General features: G+C 43.4%; 1 protein-coding gene across 1 annotated transcript; it reads left to right on the top strand.

Annotated features, from left to right (window-relative positions):
- On the top strand, positions 1–6,597 carry myh6 (myosin, heavy chain 6, cardiac muscle, alpha). Its single transcript, XM_065008638.1, has 2 exons — positions 1–5,903; positions 6,141–6,597. The coding sequence occupies exon 1, from the start codon at positions 78–80 to the stop codon at positions 5,874–5,876; it is 5,799 nt and encodes a 1,932-aa protein (XP_064864710.1). The 5' UTR covers positions 1–77; the 3' UTR covers positions 5,877–5,903; positions 6,141–6,597.
- The last annotated feature ends 12,320 nt before the right edge of the window (positions 6,598–18,917 follow it).

The following is an 18,917-nucleotide window of genomic DNA, read 5'->3' as shown; positions in this document are numbered from 1 at the left end:
GTCAACAGCAACAAGATCTTTGCTCTGTGTTCACCCCAACTGATTATCTCTTTGTCTGTGGACCTCCAACAGCAACAATGGGTGATGCTCTCATGGCCGAGTTTGGGAAGGCTGCTCACTTTCTGAGGAAGTCAGACAAGGAGCGCCTGGAAGCCCAGACCAGGGCTTTTGACATCAAGACTGAGTGCTTTGTGGTTGATGACAAAGTGGAATATGTCAAGGGGCAGATCCAAAGCAAAGAGGGGGGAAAGGTGATCGTAAAGAGGGAGGACCAGACTATCGTGACCGTCAAGGAGGTGGACGTCCATCCCCAGAACCCGCCAAAATACGATAAAATCGAAGACATGGCCATGTTCACCTTCCTCCATGAGCCAGCTGTTCTGTTTAACCTCAAAGAGCGTTACGCAGCCTGGATGATCTACACCTACTCAGGGCTGTTCTGTGTGACAGTGAACCCATACAAGTGGCTTCCTGTCTATGACTCTGAGGTGGTGTCTGCCTACAGGGGGAAGAAGAGGACTGAAGCCCCCCCTCACATCTTCTCCATCTCAGATAACGCCTACCAGTATATGCTTACTGATCGGGAGAACCAGTCTGTTCTTATCACCGGAGAATCCGGTGCTGGAAAGACTGTCAACACCAAGAGAGTCATCCAGTACTTTGCCAGCATTGCAGCAGTTAGTGGCGTTAAGAGGGATCCAAGCAAGGGCACCCTGGAAGATCAAATCATCCAGGCTAACCCTGCACTGGAGGCTTTCGGTAATGCCAAAACACTGAGAAATGACAACTCATCACGTTTCGGCAAATTCATCCGTATTCACTTTGGGACCAGTGGGAAACTGTCCTCTGCCGACGTAGAGACTTACCTTCTTGAGAAGTCCCGTATCACCTTTCAGCTCAAAGCTGAGAGGAACTACCATATTTTCTTCCAGATATTGTCCAATCAAAAGCCAGAGCTCTTGGACTTGCTGTTAATCACCAACAATCCATATGACTACTCCTACATCTCCCAAGGAGAAGTAACAGTAGCATCCATCAATGATTCTGAGGAACTGATGGCCACTGATAGTGCCTTCGATGTGCTCGGCTTTACTGCAGAGGAAAAACAGGGGGTCTACAAGTTGACAGGTGCCATAATGCACTACGGCAACATGAGGTTCAAACAAAAGCAGCGGGAGGAGCAGGCAGAGCCTGACGGTACAGAGGCTGCTGACAAGTCAGCTTACCTAATGGGGATCAACTCTGCAGATCTGATTAAAGGACTTTGTCATCCCAGAGTCAAGGTTGGCAATGAGTATGTCACCAAAGGTCAAGGTGTAGATCAGGTCTACTATTCCCTCGGTGCATTGGCTAAGTCAGTGTATGAAAAGATGTTCAACTGGATGGTGGTGAGAATCAACCACTCCCTTGACACAAAACAGGCACGCCAGCATTTCATAGGCGTACTGGACATTGCTGGATTTGAGATCTTTGATTTCAACACCTTTGAACAGCTCTGCATCAACTTCACAAATGAGAGACTGCAACAGTTTTTCAATCATCACATGTTTGTGCTCGAGCAAGAGGAGTACAAAAAGGAGGGCATTGACTGGGAGTTCATCGACTTTGGGATGGACTTGCAAGCTTGCATTGACCTCATTGAAAAGCCACTTGGGATCATGTCAATTCTAGAGGAAGAGTGCATGTTCCCCAAGGCCAGTGACCAGACCTTTAAGGCTAAGCTATATGACAACCATTTGGGCAAGAATAGAATGTTTCAGAAGCCAATTCCAGGTAAGGGCAAGGCAGAGGCACACTTTGCCCTGCTCCACTATGCTGGCACTGTTGATTACAATATTTCTGGCTGGCTGGTGAAGAACAAAGATCCATTGAATGAAACAGTGTGTGGTCTTTATGCAAAATCCTCCCTCAAGCTGTTGAGTCATCTTTTCGTCATCATAGCAACGGAGGGAGGTGACAAAGCTGGTGGAAAAGGAGGCAAAAAGAAAGGGTCTGCTTTCCAGACTGTATCTGCACTTCACAGGGAAAACCTAAACAAGCTGATGAGCACCCTGAAAACCACCCATCCCCACTTTGTCCGCTGCTTGATCCCAAATGAGAGCAAAACGCCAGGGACCATGGACAACTGCCTTGTGATGCACCAGCTTCGCTGTAACGGTGTGCTGGAGGGCATTCGAATCTGCAGAAAGGGCTTCCCAAACAGAGTCCTCTATGGCGACTTCAAACAGAGATATAGAATCCTGAATGCATCCGTCATTCCTGAGGGCCAGTTTATTGACTCCAAGAAAGCCGCTGAAAAGCTGCTGGGATCATTGGACATTGACCACACTCAGTACCGGTTTGGCAACACCAAGGTCTTCTTCAAAGCAGGCTTGCTGGGTACGTTGGAGGAGATGCGAGATGAACAACTCTCCCGCATCATTACAATGATCCAGGCCAACGCAAGAGCCATACTCATGAGGGCAGAGTACCAGAAGCTTGTGGAACGCAGGGATGCTCTAATGGTCATCCAGTGGAACCTTCGCGCCTTCTTAGGGGTTAAGAACTGGCCCTGGATGAAGATGTTCTTCAAAATCAAGCCACTGCTGAAGAGTGCTGAGTCTGACAAGGAGATGGCAAACATAAAGGACGAGTTCACTAAGCTCAAAGAGGCCTTTGAGAAATCAGAAGCAAGACGGAAGGAGCTCGAGGAGAAAGTGGTGAGTATTCTCCAAGAGAAGAACGACCTGCTCCTACAATGCCAGTCTGAGCAGGACACACTAACAGATGCTGAAGAGCGCTGTGAGCAGCTCATAAAAAGTAAGATCCAAATGGAAGCAAAAGTGAAAGAACTGACAGAACGTATGGAGGATGAAGAGGAGATGAATGCAGATCTCACAGCAAAGAAACGCAAGCTGGAGGATGAATGCTCTGAGTTGAAGAAAGATATAGATGACCTTGAGCTGACATTAGCCAAGGTTGAGAAAGAGAAACATGCCACAGAGAACAAGGTGAAGAACCTCACAGAGGAGATGGCTTCCCAGGATGAAAACATTATGAAGCTGACCAAAGAGAAGAAGGCACTGCAGGAGGCTCATCAGCAGACACTCGATGACCTACAGAGTGAGGAGGACAAAGCCAACACCTTGACCAAAGCTAAAGCTAAGCTGGAGCAACAGGTGGATGACCTTGAGGGCTCCCTGGAACACGAAAAGAAAGTCAGAATGGAGCTTGAGCGCTCCAAGAGAAAGCTTGAAGGAGACCTAAAACTGAACCAAGAGAATTTGATGGATTTGGAGAATGACAAACAACAGCTAGATGAGAAACTCAAGAAGAAAGACTTTGAGATGAGCAGCCTGACTGTAAAGATTGAGGATGAGCAGGTGGCTGGAGTTCAGCTCCAGAAGAAACTGAAGGAAAGCCAGGCACGAATCGAAGAGCTTGAAGAGGAGTTGGACGCTGAGCGAGCAGCCCGAGCCAAAGTGGAGAAGCAGCGATCTGATCTCTCCCGCGAACTAGAGGACATAAGTGAGCGTTTGGAGGAAGCAGGAGGGGCCACATCTGCCCAGGTGGAGCTCAACAAGAAGAGGGAGAACGAATTTCTGAAACTTCGCAGGGACCTGGAGGAATCCACGCTTCAACATGAGGCTACTGCTGCATCCTTGAGGAAGAAGCATGCGGACAGTGTGGCCGAACTGGGTGAGCAAATCGACAACCTCCAGCGTGTCAAGCAGAAGCTAGAGAAAGAGAAGAGTGAGCTGAAGCTGGAGCTAGATGACCTGTCCTCAAATATGGAGAGTGTGGTGAAGGCCAAATCCAACATGGAGAAGATGTGCCGATCAATGGAAGACAATATGAATGAGAACAAGACCAAGTATGAGGAGGCCCAGAGGTCCCTCAATGACTTCTCCTCACAGAGGGCCAGGCTGCTCACTGAAAATGGAGAGTTGGGACGTCAGTTGGAGGAGAAAGAGTGCCTGATTTCACAACTCACCAGGGGCAAGAGCTCCTACACCCAGCAGGTGGAGGATATGCGCAGGCAGCTCGAGGAGGAGGTCAAGGCAAAGAATTCACTGGCCCATGCCGTGCAGTCTTCCCGTCATGACTGTGACCTGCTCAGAGAACAGTTTGAGGAGGAGCAGGAGGCCAAGGCAGAGCTGCAGAGGGCACTATCCAAGGCCAACACTGAAGTGTCCACATGGAGGGCAAGGTATGAGACTGATGGAATCCAGAAAACTGAGGAGCTGGAGGAAGCTAAAAAGAAGTTAGTCCAAAGACTGCAAGAAGCAGAGGAGGCTGTGGAGGCTGTGAACGCAAAGTGTTCCTCTCTCGAAAAGACCAAGAGTCGCCTACAAAATGAAATTGAGGACCTGATGTTGGATCTTGAAAGATCTAATGCAGCATCTGCAGCTCTGGACAAGAAGCAGAGAACCTTTGACAAAGTCATGGCTGAGTGGAAGCAGAAGTATGAGGAGTCACAGTGTGAGCTCGAGGGTTCCCAGAAGGAGGCTCGGTCTCTCAGCACTGAGCTCTTCAAATTGAAGAATGCCTATGAGGAGTCCTTGGATCACCTGGAGACCATTCAAAGGGAGAACAAGAACCTGCAGGAGGAGATCTCTGACCTTACTGGTCAACTTGGTGAGGGAGGGAAAAGCGCCCATGAATTGGAGAAACTTCGGAAGCAGCTGGAGCAAGAGAAAGCAGAGCTCCAGTCAGCACTTGAGGAGGCAGAAGGTTCCCTGGAGCACGAAGAGGGCAAAATCCTTCGGGCACAGCTGGAGTTCAACCAGGTGAAGGCGGATATTGAGCGCAAGCTGGCCGAGAAAGATGAGGAAATGGAACAGGTCAAGAGGAATTACCAGCGCATGGTGGAGTCACTGCAGACCTCCCTCGAGTCTGAGACCAGGAGCCGCAACGAGGCCCTGAGAGTCAAGAAGAAGATGGAGGGCGACCTCAACGAGATGGAGATCCAGCTTAGCCAAGCCAACAGACAGGCGGCTGATGCCCAAAAGCAGCTTAAGATTAGCCAGTCATATCTGAAGGATACCCAGCTGCAGCTGGATGACTCTACACACGGGAATGAAGACCTGAAGGAGAACATTGCTCTCTTGGAGCGCAGGAACAATCTGTTCCAAGCAGAGCTGGAGGAACTTCGGGGTGTTCTTGAGCAGACAGAGCGTTGCCGCAAGCTGGCCGAACAGGAGCTCACTGAAGCCACAGAGCGCATGCAGCTCCTGCACTCTCAAAACACAGGCCTTATCAACCAGAAGAAGAAACAAGAGGCTGATCTTCTCCAACTGCAGACCGAGGTGGAGGAAGCTGTACAGGAAAACCGCAATGCTGAAGACAAGGCCAAGAAGGCCATCACCGATGCAGCCATGATGGCCGAGGAGCTGAAGAAGGAGCAAGACACTAGCGCCCACCTGGAGCGTATGAAGAAGAATATGGAGCAGACCATTAAGGACCTGCAGCACCGTTTGGATGAGGCAGAACAAATCGCAATGAAGGGTGGGAAGAAGCAGCTCCAAAAGCTGGAGTTACGCATCAAGGAGTTGGAGAGCGAGCTGGAGGCGGAGCAGAAGAGGGGCACAGAGTCAATCAAGGGGGTGCGCAAGTACGAGCGGCGCATCAAGGAGCTCACCTACCAGACGACGGAGGATCGCAAGAACATGGCTCGCATCCAGGACCTGGTGGACAAGCTGCAGCTGAAGGTGAAGTCCTACAAGCGCGCCTCCGAGGAGGCAGAGGAACAGACCAATGCCAACCTGGCCAAGTTCCGCAAGCTGCAGCATGAGCTGGAGGAGGCTGAAGAGCGAGCAGACATCGCCGAGTCCCAGGTGAACAAACTCCGGGCCAAGACCCGGGACGGGTCCGGCAAGAAGGGCTTGGATGAGTGAGGAGGTCCCAAAAGAGCAATGTCACAGGTGTGTTGATTAGAACAATTACACCTTTTTCTCACAATTGCATTATAGAACAGAATGTAGGATATGAAGAATATAACCCATATTCTAGACAATGAGTATGTTTTACATGCATACTTATAATTCAATATTACTTCCTTACTTACTCTGATTATCTTAATCGCTGTAAGGTCATAAGCGACGTAAGCATAAACCGATTAAAACACTGAGATTTTTTTTTGCAATCTTTTGAATAATTAGGACACCTTCATCGGAGTTCCTGCTGTGTATTTGATCTGCTCTCACCAGCAGTGCAATCCTCCCTCTTCGGCACGAGTGAAGTGAGTTTGGAAAATATGCATTATAGAAATTATTTTCAGATGCAAACCTTATATGTCTAAACTCAGAATCAAATAGGCTTCCCAAAAATGATATGATCACTGTGATAAAACGTTTAAGTTGATATGGTATTTTCTGCATTTTTCAAAGCCTCATCAGGTAGGTAACAGCTGTCCATGTTAACCGGATTATAAGGGAAATCGATCTTCTTGCAAAGCATGTGAATGTTTTAATCAAGCTATTATAGTAATGAGAGCAATCACAATAATCATATTATTGAATGCATGTACCTAATTATTTAAGAGGAATAGGCTTCATTGGTTTAAGAATACACACCTAATTATTTAAAGAGGAATAGGCTTCATTGGTTTAAGAATACACCTAATTATTTAAGAGGAATAGGTTTAAGAATACACCCCTAATTGGTTTAAGAATACACACCTAATTATTTAAGAGGAATAGGTTTCATAATTATTTAAAGAATACACACCTAATTATTTAAGAGGAATAGGCTTCATTGGTTTAAGAATACACACCTAATTATTTAAAGAGGAATAGGCTTCATTGGTTTAAGAATACACCCTAATTATTTAAAGAGGAATAGGCTTCATTGGTTTAAGAATACAAACCTAATTATTTAAGAGGAATAGGCTTCATTGGTTTAAGAATACACACCTAATTATTTAAGAGGAATAGGCTTCATTGGTTTAAGAATACACACCTAATTATTTAAGAGGAATAGGCTTCATTGGTTTAAGAATACACACCTAATTCTAATGCCCTAAATAATTTCCCTGTGCAACATAAATCACATTGTATTGTAATTCCACAGTTAAAGTGAAATGTGAATACCGTGGTTGGTTATGATGATTACATACATGTCTTGCTTAGGGCCTGTCTTCACCGCATCGTACACACATGTTTACACTATACAGCAGAAAGATGCATTGGTGGATGTGTAAGCGTGGCTTCATGTCTAGTAAGTGGTCATGTTGTTTTTGAGGACAGTCTGTAAACCTTAGCGGGGACATGCTGTGTAATATTGTTGATCTAAAGCAGAGAAAAAATGATGGGAAATGTTTTGATGTCAACAAAGATGTTTCCTTAAATTATATATAACTCCCAAAACATGAGTTAATGTCAGCCTTTCATTTGAATCTGTTCCAACAGTGTGTCCATTGTCAATGTAACAATACCAAATTGTCTCCACATTTGTAAAGTACATTGGGAAATGAATGCTGCCAACTGTGCACCATAACATCTCAAATCCTTAAAACATCTTGAACTAACAACATTGTATTACAACTAGGAAAATAAAGTACTGCTCTGCACTAAAAACTGCCTCCAAGGCATTGCTTAATGTATACATACTCTGGTTTTTCTAAGGATGATGTCATTTGATGAATAACGTTTGAGGAATGTAAAATACTTGGCAGGTGTATCATACATCAGAATACAGGGAAAACAGGGTAACAGGCCTGTACTCGATCCCAACCCCGCAGCTTCTCATCAAACAAGGGGGAGAGGATCTTCCCCCGACCAGACTGAAACTGTCACTGCAACTGTGCTGGGTTTGGTTTAAAAGCATTCATTTTTGTTAAGTAAAATCATACAAAATCAATCAAGCTCCATTTTTAGAAAATGGATTACTTCGATCTTGTAGTGTCAAAACAGAAGGGTTAAAATGCACCATAAGCATGATCGCTGAGGCCTGCTTATCTACATAGCCAAAGGCTACACATGCCAAATACAGGTACACTCAGTCACACACCGATCCGATCAGAGGTAGCCGAACAAATGTATTCCTCTTGTTTTGGCAGTGTCAGAGGGGGAAGTGCATTATATCCCGCCCTTTTCCTATTAGAGTCATATATCTGTCTCTTTAAAATGATCTAGTTCATTCCCTACATGTAAATAGATCTATCGTTTTACTGAAACAAACATGAATCAGGGATTGCACAGTATTTGAAATTGTGTAAATTGTATTCTCGCTGATCAATGACAGCATATCTTGACCAATACTGACCTCTAGAGGTATTTACGGGGAATGTTTGTGATTCGTTAAAACTACTTTACAAAGAAAATGAATAACATTAACAACAGAATGTAGTACTCACAGTAAAGACAAACTAACAAAATATTTAATATAAATATAATTCTCCTATAATTCTGACTGACTAACCGGTGTCTGTATATAGCCTTGCTACTCTTATTTTCAAATATTTTTTTACTGTTTCATTTCTTTACATACCTACACACACACACACACACACACGCACACGCACACGCACACGCACACACACACACACACACACACACACACCTTTTTTCCCACGATTGGTTAGAGCCTGTAAGTAAGCATTTCACTGTATTCGGCGTACGTGACCAACTTTGATTTGATTCGATTTGTGTCATACAACCTACACACATAGCCTCTTTCTTCTTCTTTTTGAAACTATTTTCTACATTGCACAATAATAGTGAAAACTGTGAAATTAGTAACCACAAAAAAGTATCCACTGTTTGCCTTGATGAAAGCTTTACATACTCTTGGACATTCTCTCAACCAGCTTCATGAGGTAGTCACCTGGAATGCATTGATCAATTAACAGGTGTGTCTTGTTAAAAGTTCATTTGTGGAATTTCTTTCCTTCTTAATGCGTTTGAGTCAATCAGTTGTGTTATGTTACAAGGTAGGTATACATAAGATAGCCCAATTTGGTAAAAGACCAAGTCCATATTATAGCAAGAAAAGCTTAAATAAGCAAAGAGAAACAACAGTCCATCATTACTTTAAGACGTGAAGGTCAGTCAATCCGGAAAAGTCAAGAACTTTGAAAGTTTCTTCAAATGCAGTCGCAAAAACCATCAAGCGCTATGATGAAACTGACTCTCATGAGGACCGCCACAGGAAAGGAAGACTCAGAGTTACCTCTGCTGCAGAGGATAAGTTCATTACAGTTACCAGCCTCAGAAATTGCAGCCCAAATGCTTCAAGTAACAGACACATCTTAACATCAACTGTTCAGAGGTTACTGTGTGAATCAGGCCTTTATGATCGAATTGCTGCAAAGAAATCACACTAATGGACACCAGTAAGAAGAAGAGACTTACTTGGGCCAAGAAACACGATGGACATTAGACTGGTGGAAATTTGTCCTTTGGTCTGATGAGTTCAAATTTGAGATTTTTGGTTCCAGCTGATGTGTCTTTGTGACTCTGTAAGGGCTATTTGACCTGGCCTCCAATCACCCGACCTCAACCTAATTGAGAATTGAGAGAATGCCAGAGTGTGTAAAGTTATCATCAAGGCAAAGGGTGGCTACTTTGAAGAAAAAACAATATATTTTGATTTGTTGAACACTTTTTTGTTAACTACATGATTCCATATGTGTTATTTCATAGATGATGTATTCACTATTATTCTAAAATGTAGAAAATTGTAAAAAAATTAAGAATAACACTTGAATGAGTATGTGTCCAAACTTTTGACTTGTACTGTATATATTCAGTACCTTCGGAAAGTATTCAGACCCCTTTACTTTTTCCATATTTTGTTACATTACAGCCTTATTATAAAATTGATTAAAATAAATAAAAAATCCTCAGCAATCTACACACAATACCCTCATAATTATTTTAGCAAATGTATAAAAAAATATATAAAAACAGACATACCTTATTTACATAAGTATTCAGACCCTTTCCTATGAGACTCGAAATTGAGCTCAGGTGCATTCTGTTTCCATTGATCATCCTTGAGATTGATCATCCAGGAGTCCACCTGCGGTAAATTAAATTGACTGGACATGATTTGGAGAGGCAAACATCTGTCTATATAAGGTCCCAATGTTGACAGTGCATGTCAGAGCAAAAAACAAGCCATGAGGTCGAAAACATTTTCTATAGAGCTCCGAGACAGGATGTGTCGAGGCACAGATCTTGGGAAGGGTACAAAAACATTTCTGCAACATTGAAGGAAGTCCCCAACAACACAGTGGCCTCCATCAAATTTGGAACCACCAAGACTCTTCCTAGAGCTGGCCGCCTGGCCAAACTGAGCAATCGGGGGAGAATGGCCTTTGTCAGGGAGGTGACCAAGAACCCGATGGTCTGACAGAGTTCTAGCGTTCCTCTGTGGAGATGGGAGAAACTTCCAGAAGGACAACCATCTTTGCTGCACTCCACCAATCAGGCCTTTATGGTAGAGTGGCCAGACGGAAGCCACTCGTCAGTAAAATGGACATGACAGCCCGCTTGGAGTTTCCCAAAGACATCTTAAGATTCTCTGGTCTGATGAAACCAAGATTGAACTATTTGGCCTAAATGCCAAGCATTACGTCTGGAGGAAACCTGGCATCATCCCTAGGGTGAAGAATGGTGGTGGCAGCATCATGCTGTGGGGATCTTTTTTTAGTGGCAGGGACTAGGAGACTAGTCAGGATCGAGGCAAAGAAGAACGGAGCAAAGTACAGAGAGATACTTGATAAAAAACCTGCTTCAGAGAGCTCAGGACCTCAGACTGAGGCGAAGGTTCACCTTCCAACAGGACAACGACCTTAAGCACACAGCCAAGACAACGCAGGAGTGGCTTCGGGAAAAGTCTCTGAATGTCCTGGAGTGGCCCAGCAAGAACCCAGACTTGAACCCAATCGATCTCTGGAGAGACCTGAAAATAGCTGTGCAGCGATGCTCCACATCCTACCTGATAGAGTATGTGAGGTTCTGCAGAGAAGAATGGGAGTAACTCCCCAAATACAGGTGTGCCAAGTTTGTAGCATCATACCCAAGATGACTTGATGCTGTAATCGCTGCCAAAGGTGTTTCCACAAAGTACTGAATAAATGGTCAGAATACTTATGTAAATGTGATATTTCCGTTTTTATTTGTAATTTAAAAAAAGTTTTTGCTTTGTCATTATGTGGTATTGTGTATAGATTGATGAGGGACAAAAACAATTTAATACATTTTAGAATAAAGCTGTAACGTAATAAAATGTGTAAAAAGGTCAAGGGATCTGAATACTTTCTGAAGGCACTGTATATACAGTATGTATGTGTGTGCGTACAGTGTACAGTTCAGTAAATGTACAGTATATCATCCAAATAGGATTAATATTTGTATGATTCGTATGAGATATACTTCTATTTGTGCTCTTGTGTAGGACAAAAACAGGGCAGTGTTAAGAAGATTTCCTCAAATGTCATTTTGTACATAATAGATAACAAGATGTATACACGAGATGAGGAAAAATCATATGAAACCACGTTTAAATGAATAAGGGATTTCATTGAAAACTACTAGATATATCAGGGGGGGGGGGTTACCAGGGCACGTGCTAAACCTGACAGTGACCACGGTGTGTCACATTTTACGTGGAGCAGTACCTGCCCCCTTTCAGGGCTGTGTTGGTGTCTGTCTCATGTCCCACTCTCCCCCAGATACAGGTATACACACACATTTGTGCACGCACACACATTGACAGTTAAAGGTGCATACACACGCATTGACAGATAAAGGTGCATGCACACACATTGACAGATAAAGGTGCATGCACACACATTGACAGATAAAGGTGCATGCACACACATTGACAGATAAAGGTGCATGCACACACATTGACAGATAAAGGTGCATGCACACTCACTCATTGACAGATAAAGGTGCATGCACACTCACTCATTGACAGATAAAGGTGCATGCACACTCACTCATTGACAGATAAAGGTGCATGCACACTCACTCATTGACAGATAAAGGTGCATGCTCACTCATTGACAGATAAAGGTGCATGCACACACATTGACAGATAAAGGTGCATGCACACACATTGACAGATAAAGGTGCATGCACACACATTGACAGATAAAGGTGCATGAACACACATTGACAGATAAAGGTGCATGCACACGCATTGACAGATAAAGGTGCATGCACACGCATTGACAGATAAAGGTGCATGCACACGCATTGACAGATAAAGGTGCATGCACACGCATTGACAGATAAAGGTGCATGCACACGCATTGACAGATAAAGGTGCATGCACACGCATTGACAGATAAAGGTGCATGCACACGCATTGACAGATAAAGGTGCATGCACACGCATTGACAGATAAAGGTGCATGCACACGCATTGACAGATAAAGGTGCATGCACACGCATTGACAGATAAAGGTGCATGCAGATAAAGGTGCATGCACACGCATTGACAGATAAAGGTGCATGCACACGCATTGACAGATAAAGGTGCATGCACACACATTGACAGATAAAGGTGCATGCACACACATTGACAGATAAAGGTGCATGCACACACATTGACAGATAAAGGTGCATGCACACACATTGACAGATAAAGGTGCATGCACACACATTGACAGATAAAGGTGCATGCACACGCATTGACAGATAAAGGTGCATGCACACACATGGGCAGATAAAGGTGCATGCACACTCACTCATTGACAGATAAAGGTGCATGCACACTCACTCATTGACAGATAAAGGTGCATGCACACTCACTCATTGACAGATAAAGGTGCATGCACACACATTGACAGATAAAGGTGCATGCACACACATTGACAGATAAAGGTGCATGCACACACATGGGCAGATAAAGGTGCATGCACACTCACTCATTGACAGATAAAGGTGCATGCACACTCACTCATTGACAGATAAAGGTGCATGCACACTCACTCATTGACAGATAAAGGTGCATGCACACACATTGACAGATAAAGGTGCATGCACACTCACTCATTGACAGATAAAGTTGCATGCACACTCACTCATTGACAGATAAAGGTGCATGCACACTCACTCATTGCGTTTCAACACTATTATGCCTCTCTCTCTCTCTCTCTGTCTCTCTCTCTCTCTCTCTCTCTCTGTGTGTGTGTCTCTCTCTCTCTCTCTCTCTCTATGTCTCTCTCTCTCTCTCTCTCTCTCTCTCTCTCTCTTTCCTTTCTCTCTCAATTCAATTCAATTTCAATTCAAGGGCTTTATTGGCATGGGAAACATGTGTTAACATTGCCAAAGCAAGTGAGGTAGACAACATACAAAGTGAATATATAAGGTGTGTTTCTCTCTCTCTCTGATCTCCTCTAGTTGAGGTGGCTGGGGGTGAAAAGAGAGAGAGAGGCCTGTTTGATGTGCAGACGGTGGCCAATTAGAACCAGGCACCAAGACCCTTTATCTCAGGCTGTATCTCATTCTGTTTGGTTGTGGGCAAATCAGAAGGGATGAATCACAGTACAGCTTGCAGACCCATAAGGTGAAGATAGTTTGGGTATTGGTTTGTATGACAAAGATATTCTAAGGCATCTTTGGAGGTGTTGTGAATATCAAGACTCATTTTTCAGAGTATTCATCTAGGTTATTATAGTAAACTAAAACTGAAATTAAAATGAAAACAAATAATGAAAAAATGATTGAGTAAACTGAAGTAAAAAAGAATTAACAAACCTATAACTTAAACAACAATGAAACTATTATCTTTGACTCCAAAATTAACTAACTCAAATATATAAAAAAAAACGTATCATGAATTATGTTGTTTTAGTTTTTATCTAAATTTTGTGCAAAAATCCAATTGGGTTTCCAATGCGTTATTCAATATTTTCGGGCCGTTTTCAAGCTACTGAATCTGGAGGGTAAATGCTGGCAGGAGATGGCGATGTCACTATTAGCCTCTAGACAGATGAGTTGCTTGCCTAGCTTACAATGCTCCAAGGTCTGGGATATCTGAGACAACATCACTATCACAAGCTAACAGGGAAAAAACAGGCTATGTAGCTAACTTGTCCTACTAAGGTGAAAAGCATTGGATTGGTGTGAACATGGGTGAGAAAGAGTTGCCTTCCGCCATATCGTTTGACACCAGTGTTAGCGCTATTCCTTTTAAATCCAAGTCACATTGCACTTGACCTCATCATTTAAAGGACCAATCAGCAGGTTAAACAATAACAAAGCCACTCTGCGACTGTTTTGGTAAAAAGCTGAAGGATGGGGATGGAGAATTGCAACCACTCTAACATTAACAGACAGACCTGCAAGGATTATAGTTTTAACCATGTTTTGAGGCTGCAGTGTTTGTTCACATTTACAAACATTGGAATAAAGCAAGCTTATATTTTGGATTCTGATGGGGACCGACAATCGAACTAAGCTAATGAGGCATTTATAAGTTATATTCTTCAAGAATCAATGTGTACACATAATTTATAAGTAAAACAATGGATGCAGCAACTGCTGATTGCCCTTTTAAACCTGACCTATGACCTGACCCATCCCATTATGCACTGCTGTCCCCCAGACATAGACAACATAATGTCTCCAAGCCACACATGTTCTCTCCCTAACACTAAAACTAAAACTGAAACTTAATAATATAAAAAACAAAATATAAATACTTCTACACATTTGAAATGAAGTAAATACTAGCCAATCAGGTCTGACAACTGAAACTAAACTGATGTAACGGCCGTTGTTGGTGGAAGAAGGTGATGACCAATGCGCAGCGTGGTAAGTGTCCATATTTTAATAAAGAAATTGAACACTGAACAAAAACAACAAAGTGAACAAACGAAACAGTTCTGTCTGGTGCAGAATACAAACACTCAACAGAAAATAATCACCCACAACTCAAGGGTGAAAACAGGTTGCCTAAGTATGGTTCTCAATCAGGGACAACGATTGACAGCTGCCTCTGATTGAGAACCATACCAGGCCAAACACAGAAATCCCAAATCATAGAAAAACAAACATAGACAACCCACCCAACTCACGCCCTGACCATACTAAAACAAAGACATAACAAAAGAACTAAGGTCAGAACGTGACAACTGAATTCCAAATAAACATCTAATAGAAATAAAAAGTAAAAATAACAAAACTATAATAACTTTGGGACACACGCACGCTCGTGCACACACGCTCACGCACACGCAGAGAGACACAAACAGACAGACACACACACCGATCCTTGCTAAAATCGGACATTCTTGTCAAACACCTCAAACCTGTCAAACACGACACTTATTTATGTAAGATATGAAACATAGATTGTGTAGCCATACAAAAGTGCTGAAATAATATGAATGAAAAACAAATGTAAAACATACTGAACAAAAAATAAATTCATTAGGCCCTAATCTCTGGATTTCACATAACTGGGAATACAGATATGTATCTGTTGATAACAGATACCTTAAAAAAATAGTTCAGGGCTTGGATCAGAAAACCAGTCATTATCTCGTGTGACCATTTACTTCATGCAGCGCATAGCGCTTCACCTTCGCATAGCGTTGATCAAGCTGTTGATTGTGGCCTGTGGAATGTTGTCCCACTCCCCTTTAATGGCTGTGCGAAGTTGCTGGATATTGGCGGGAACTGGAACACGCTGTCGTACACGTCGATCCAGGAACTGGGACATTTTCAGCTTCCAGGAATTGTGTACAGATCCTTGTGACATGGGGCAGAGCATTATCATGCTAAAACATGAGGTGATTTGATGGTAGCGGATGAATGGCACAACAATGGGCCTCAGGATCTCGTCACGGTATCTCTGTGCATTCAAATTGCCATCGATAAAATGCAATTAAGTTTGTTGTCCGTAGCTTACGCGTGCCCATACCATAACCCCACTGTCACCATTGGGCAACAACGTTGAAATCAGCAAACCCTTTGCCCACACAACGCCATACACGTGGTCTGCTGTTGTGAAGCCAAATTCTCTAAAACGAAGCTGGAGGTGGCTTATGGTAGAGAAATTAACATTACATTTTCTGACAACAACTGGAGGACATCCCTGCTGTCAGCATGACAATTGCACGCTCCCTCAAACCTTGAGGCCCTGTGTGGCATTGTGTTTTGTGACAAAACTGCACATTTTAGAGTGGCCTTTATTGTCCCCAGCAGAAGGTGCACCTGTATAATGATAATGCTGTTTAATCAGCTTATTGATATGCCACACCTGCCAGGTGGATTGATTGTCTTGACAAAGGACACTAATAGGGATGCAAACAAATGTGTGCACAAAATCTGAGAGGAATAAGCCGTTGGTGCGTATGGAACATTTCTGGGATCTTTTATTTTTAATACAAAATAACCTTCAGGGTGTCTGGCTTGTGTGCATTGGTTAATTGGCTGTAATTGAGTGCCTGGCAGCGCCAAAGAGTCAGAGTGCCTCCTCCCCTGAGTTTATAGTGCCCAGCTGCTGCTGTTGGCGCCAGACACTTTATTACCCAACACCGCTGCTCAAAGGCCACCAAGAGATTTTGCCGCACACACACGCACACATACGTACGCACGCACGCACGCACACCCACACACACGCACACGCACACGCACACACACACACACACACACACACACTCTTGTTACTGTGTCACAAGATCCCAAAAGCATAAAAAACTACGTAAAGACAGGAAATGATGTCACAGGAGTATTGACAGATGGGCTAACTATAGCTCTAAAGAGGAAGTCATGATGTCATGATAGCGGCCATGTTCCAGAACAGATTTTGAGGCCACCTGCTGAGCTCCAAAATGGATACAAGTGGATTGCCAATCTGCAGTGTCTGGTTACATCTGTCACTCTAACACACAGATCACTAGTTACACATGAATGAGCACACTCACTCACTCACTCACTCACTCACTCACTCACTCACTCACTCACTCACTCACTCACTCACTCACTCACACACTCACTCACAAAAAAAAGAGCTAAAACTGCAACAAGTACACATAGGCCTCTACATTTCACACACTTGCAGGAATAAGCATGTACAGTGTGTGCTTATTTTTTCATTAAAATATTACAGATACACTCACTCCCCCCATTTTCTAGAAGATGAAACGCAGAGGAGCACAGATGTGTGCCGGAGGCTGTCGCCATTGGAGACAGTCACCAGGGGAGACTGACTGACGTAGGCCTGCTGTCAGTCAGCAACATTAACCCAGTGGCCCCTGTCTCTGCCTCCCTGGAGACCACCCATCCAAAATTCATAGAGAAATCCCAGAGGGAATATGGAAAAGGTTATGGTGCACAGAATATGTCACTTTTCACAGATACAGGTACGCTCAGTCGCACACCTAAGCTGTGCAGTGGTTGGAGTGAGCAGTAGTGCAGACATAGGCTACTAATTTATGTACTGCTATTTCACAAAGAGATCTGGTCATATGCACACATGTTTACAACATACACAAGTGGAAGGTATTGGGTTTGCATATGGTTGTGTAAAACTAGGGGCTGATGGAACATCTGTTGACAATGTGCTTATTAGGGATAAATGGGCTATAGTTCTCACCACACAAGCACACACACACACGCACAAAACACACACACACACACACACACGCACACACACACACACCTCATCTGGCAGAAAGTAAGACCCTCATCAGCACAAATCAATGAGTTTCATCCTTGAGCCTAAATTGCAAATCTAATTTGATGTAAGATCCAGGAAACCCTTTTTTTTCAACCAATTACTTTTTTTCTCTGCTAGGCAATGAGTGGGTGTATCTGTTAATATCTGTTTTTTTAAGAGCACTTTTATTTGGAATGTCCCTTATTCAAGCCTATACCTTGTGCAAAGACAGAAAATGATACTATGATGCTCCACAATGACCTTGAAAACACTAAAGCATCAATGATTGATCACCAAATCCAATTTAGATCAAGGTACCAGGCAGCTATGGGGACCATGATGAACCTTTTCATAGCCTACATTCAGTTATGAGAGAGGTCTGGACCCAACACAGGAAGTCAATATAAATGGTCTATGTAAAGAGAAACAAGTAACGCATTCCTGGCTGTGCTAGTTGGATGGAGTCCCAGAACAACAAGGTCCCCTCCCTTGACAGTCCCGGGTGCGTCACGGAGCTGTGCCTGCTGGCTTTGGAACGTAGCTTGCGTCATGGCGCTGACGTGATTCGCGCAATGCCATCATCGAGACACAGCCGACGCCGGTGTGTGACTAAAGTGTGAAGCGTGAAACCATGGATTGTTGCATGTAAAAAGAAAAAACGGTCTCCTGTGGTCTTTTATTCCGCCAAGACAATGTAGCTTAAATGTATTTGTTATTCTACGAAAAGAGTTACAGAAATTGAATAAATTATTATTTGTGCACAGCCTTCCTTGTCTGGTAATCTGAGCATCTGATCTGAACATTTATTTGGTGAGAAATTGATAGATAGGTCTTATATCAGCGAAGTTAAAAGTGTCACTAACTTCAACCAACCACAATAGAAGGGTAAGAAGTAAAAGCCTTCCTCAACTTAAGAGGTAGCTACAACGAATAAGTAGGCTATAGTATAGGTTTAGGCGCAATGGTGCATAATAGCTTCATCAAGCAGTTCCCCCATCCTTCAAATTAAATTAGACTTTGATAGCCAGAGAGACCCTTCTTGGGCTTTTACAACATTTCAGTAAGATGACAATTCTGTATTCTATCACAATTTCCAATGTAACCGACGTGAAATGGCTAGCTAGTTAGCGGTGGTGCGCGCTATACTGTTACACCAACAGGTGCACCTAAGCTTTGCTCATACCTCTGTTTGTCCCAATAGTTTACTACGCAGAGCTGTCCATGCAATCAATCGCATGTGCTCAATAAATATAGGCATCACTCATTGTGCATCAAGACTTTATGTAGTTCAAGTATTTGATGATGACTGAACAA

This window comes from Oncorhynchus nerka, linkage group LG24 (genome assembly GCF_034236695.1).
Source record: "Oncorhynchus nerka isolate Pitt River linkage group LG24, Oner_Uvic_2.0, whole genome shotgun sequence".
In the NCBI taxonomy this organism is placed as follows: domain Eukaryota; kingdom Metazoa; phylum Chordata; class Actinopteri; order Salmoniformes; family Salmonidae; genus Oncorhynchus; species Oncorhynchus nerka.
The sequence above is the reverse complement of the archived record's forward strand: the minus strand, read 5'-3'. Positions and strand labels throughout refer to the sequence as shown.

What these genes read in the sequence shown, in the direction of transcription:
- myh6 (XM_065008638.1), top strand. Translation starts at nt 78, where the DNA reads ATGGGTGATGCTCTCATGGCCGAGTTTGGGAAGGCTGCTCACTTTCTG.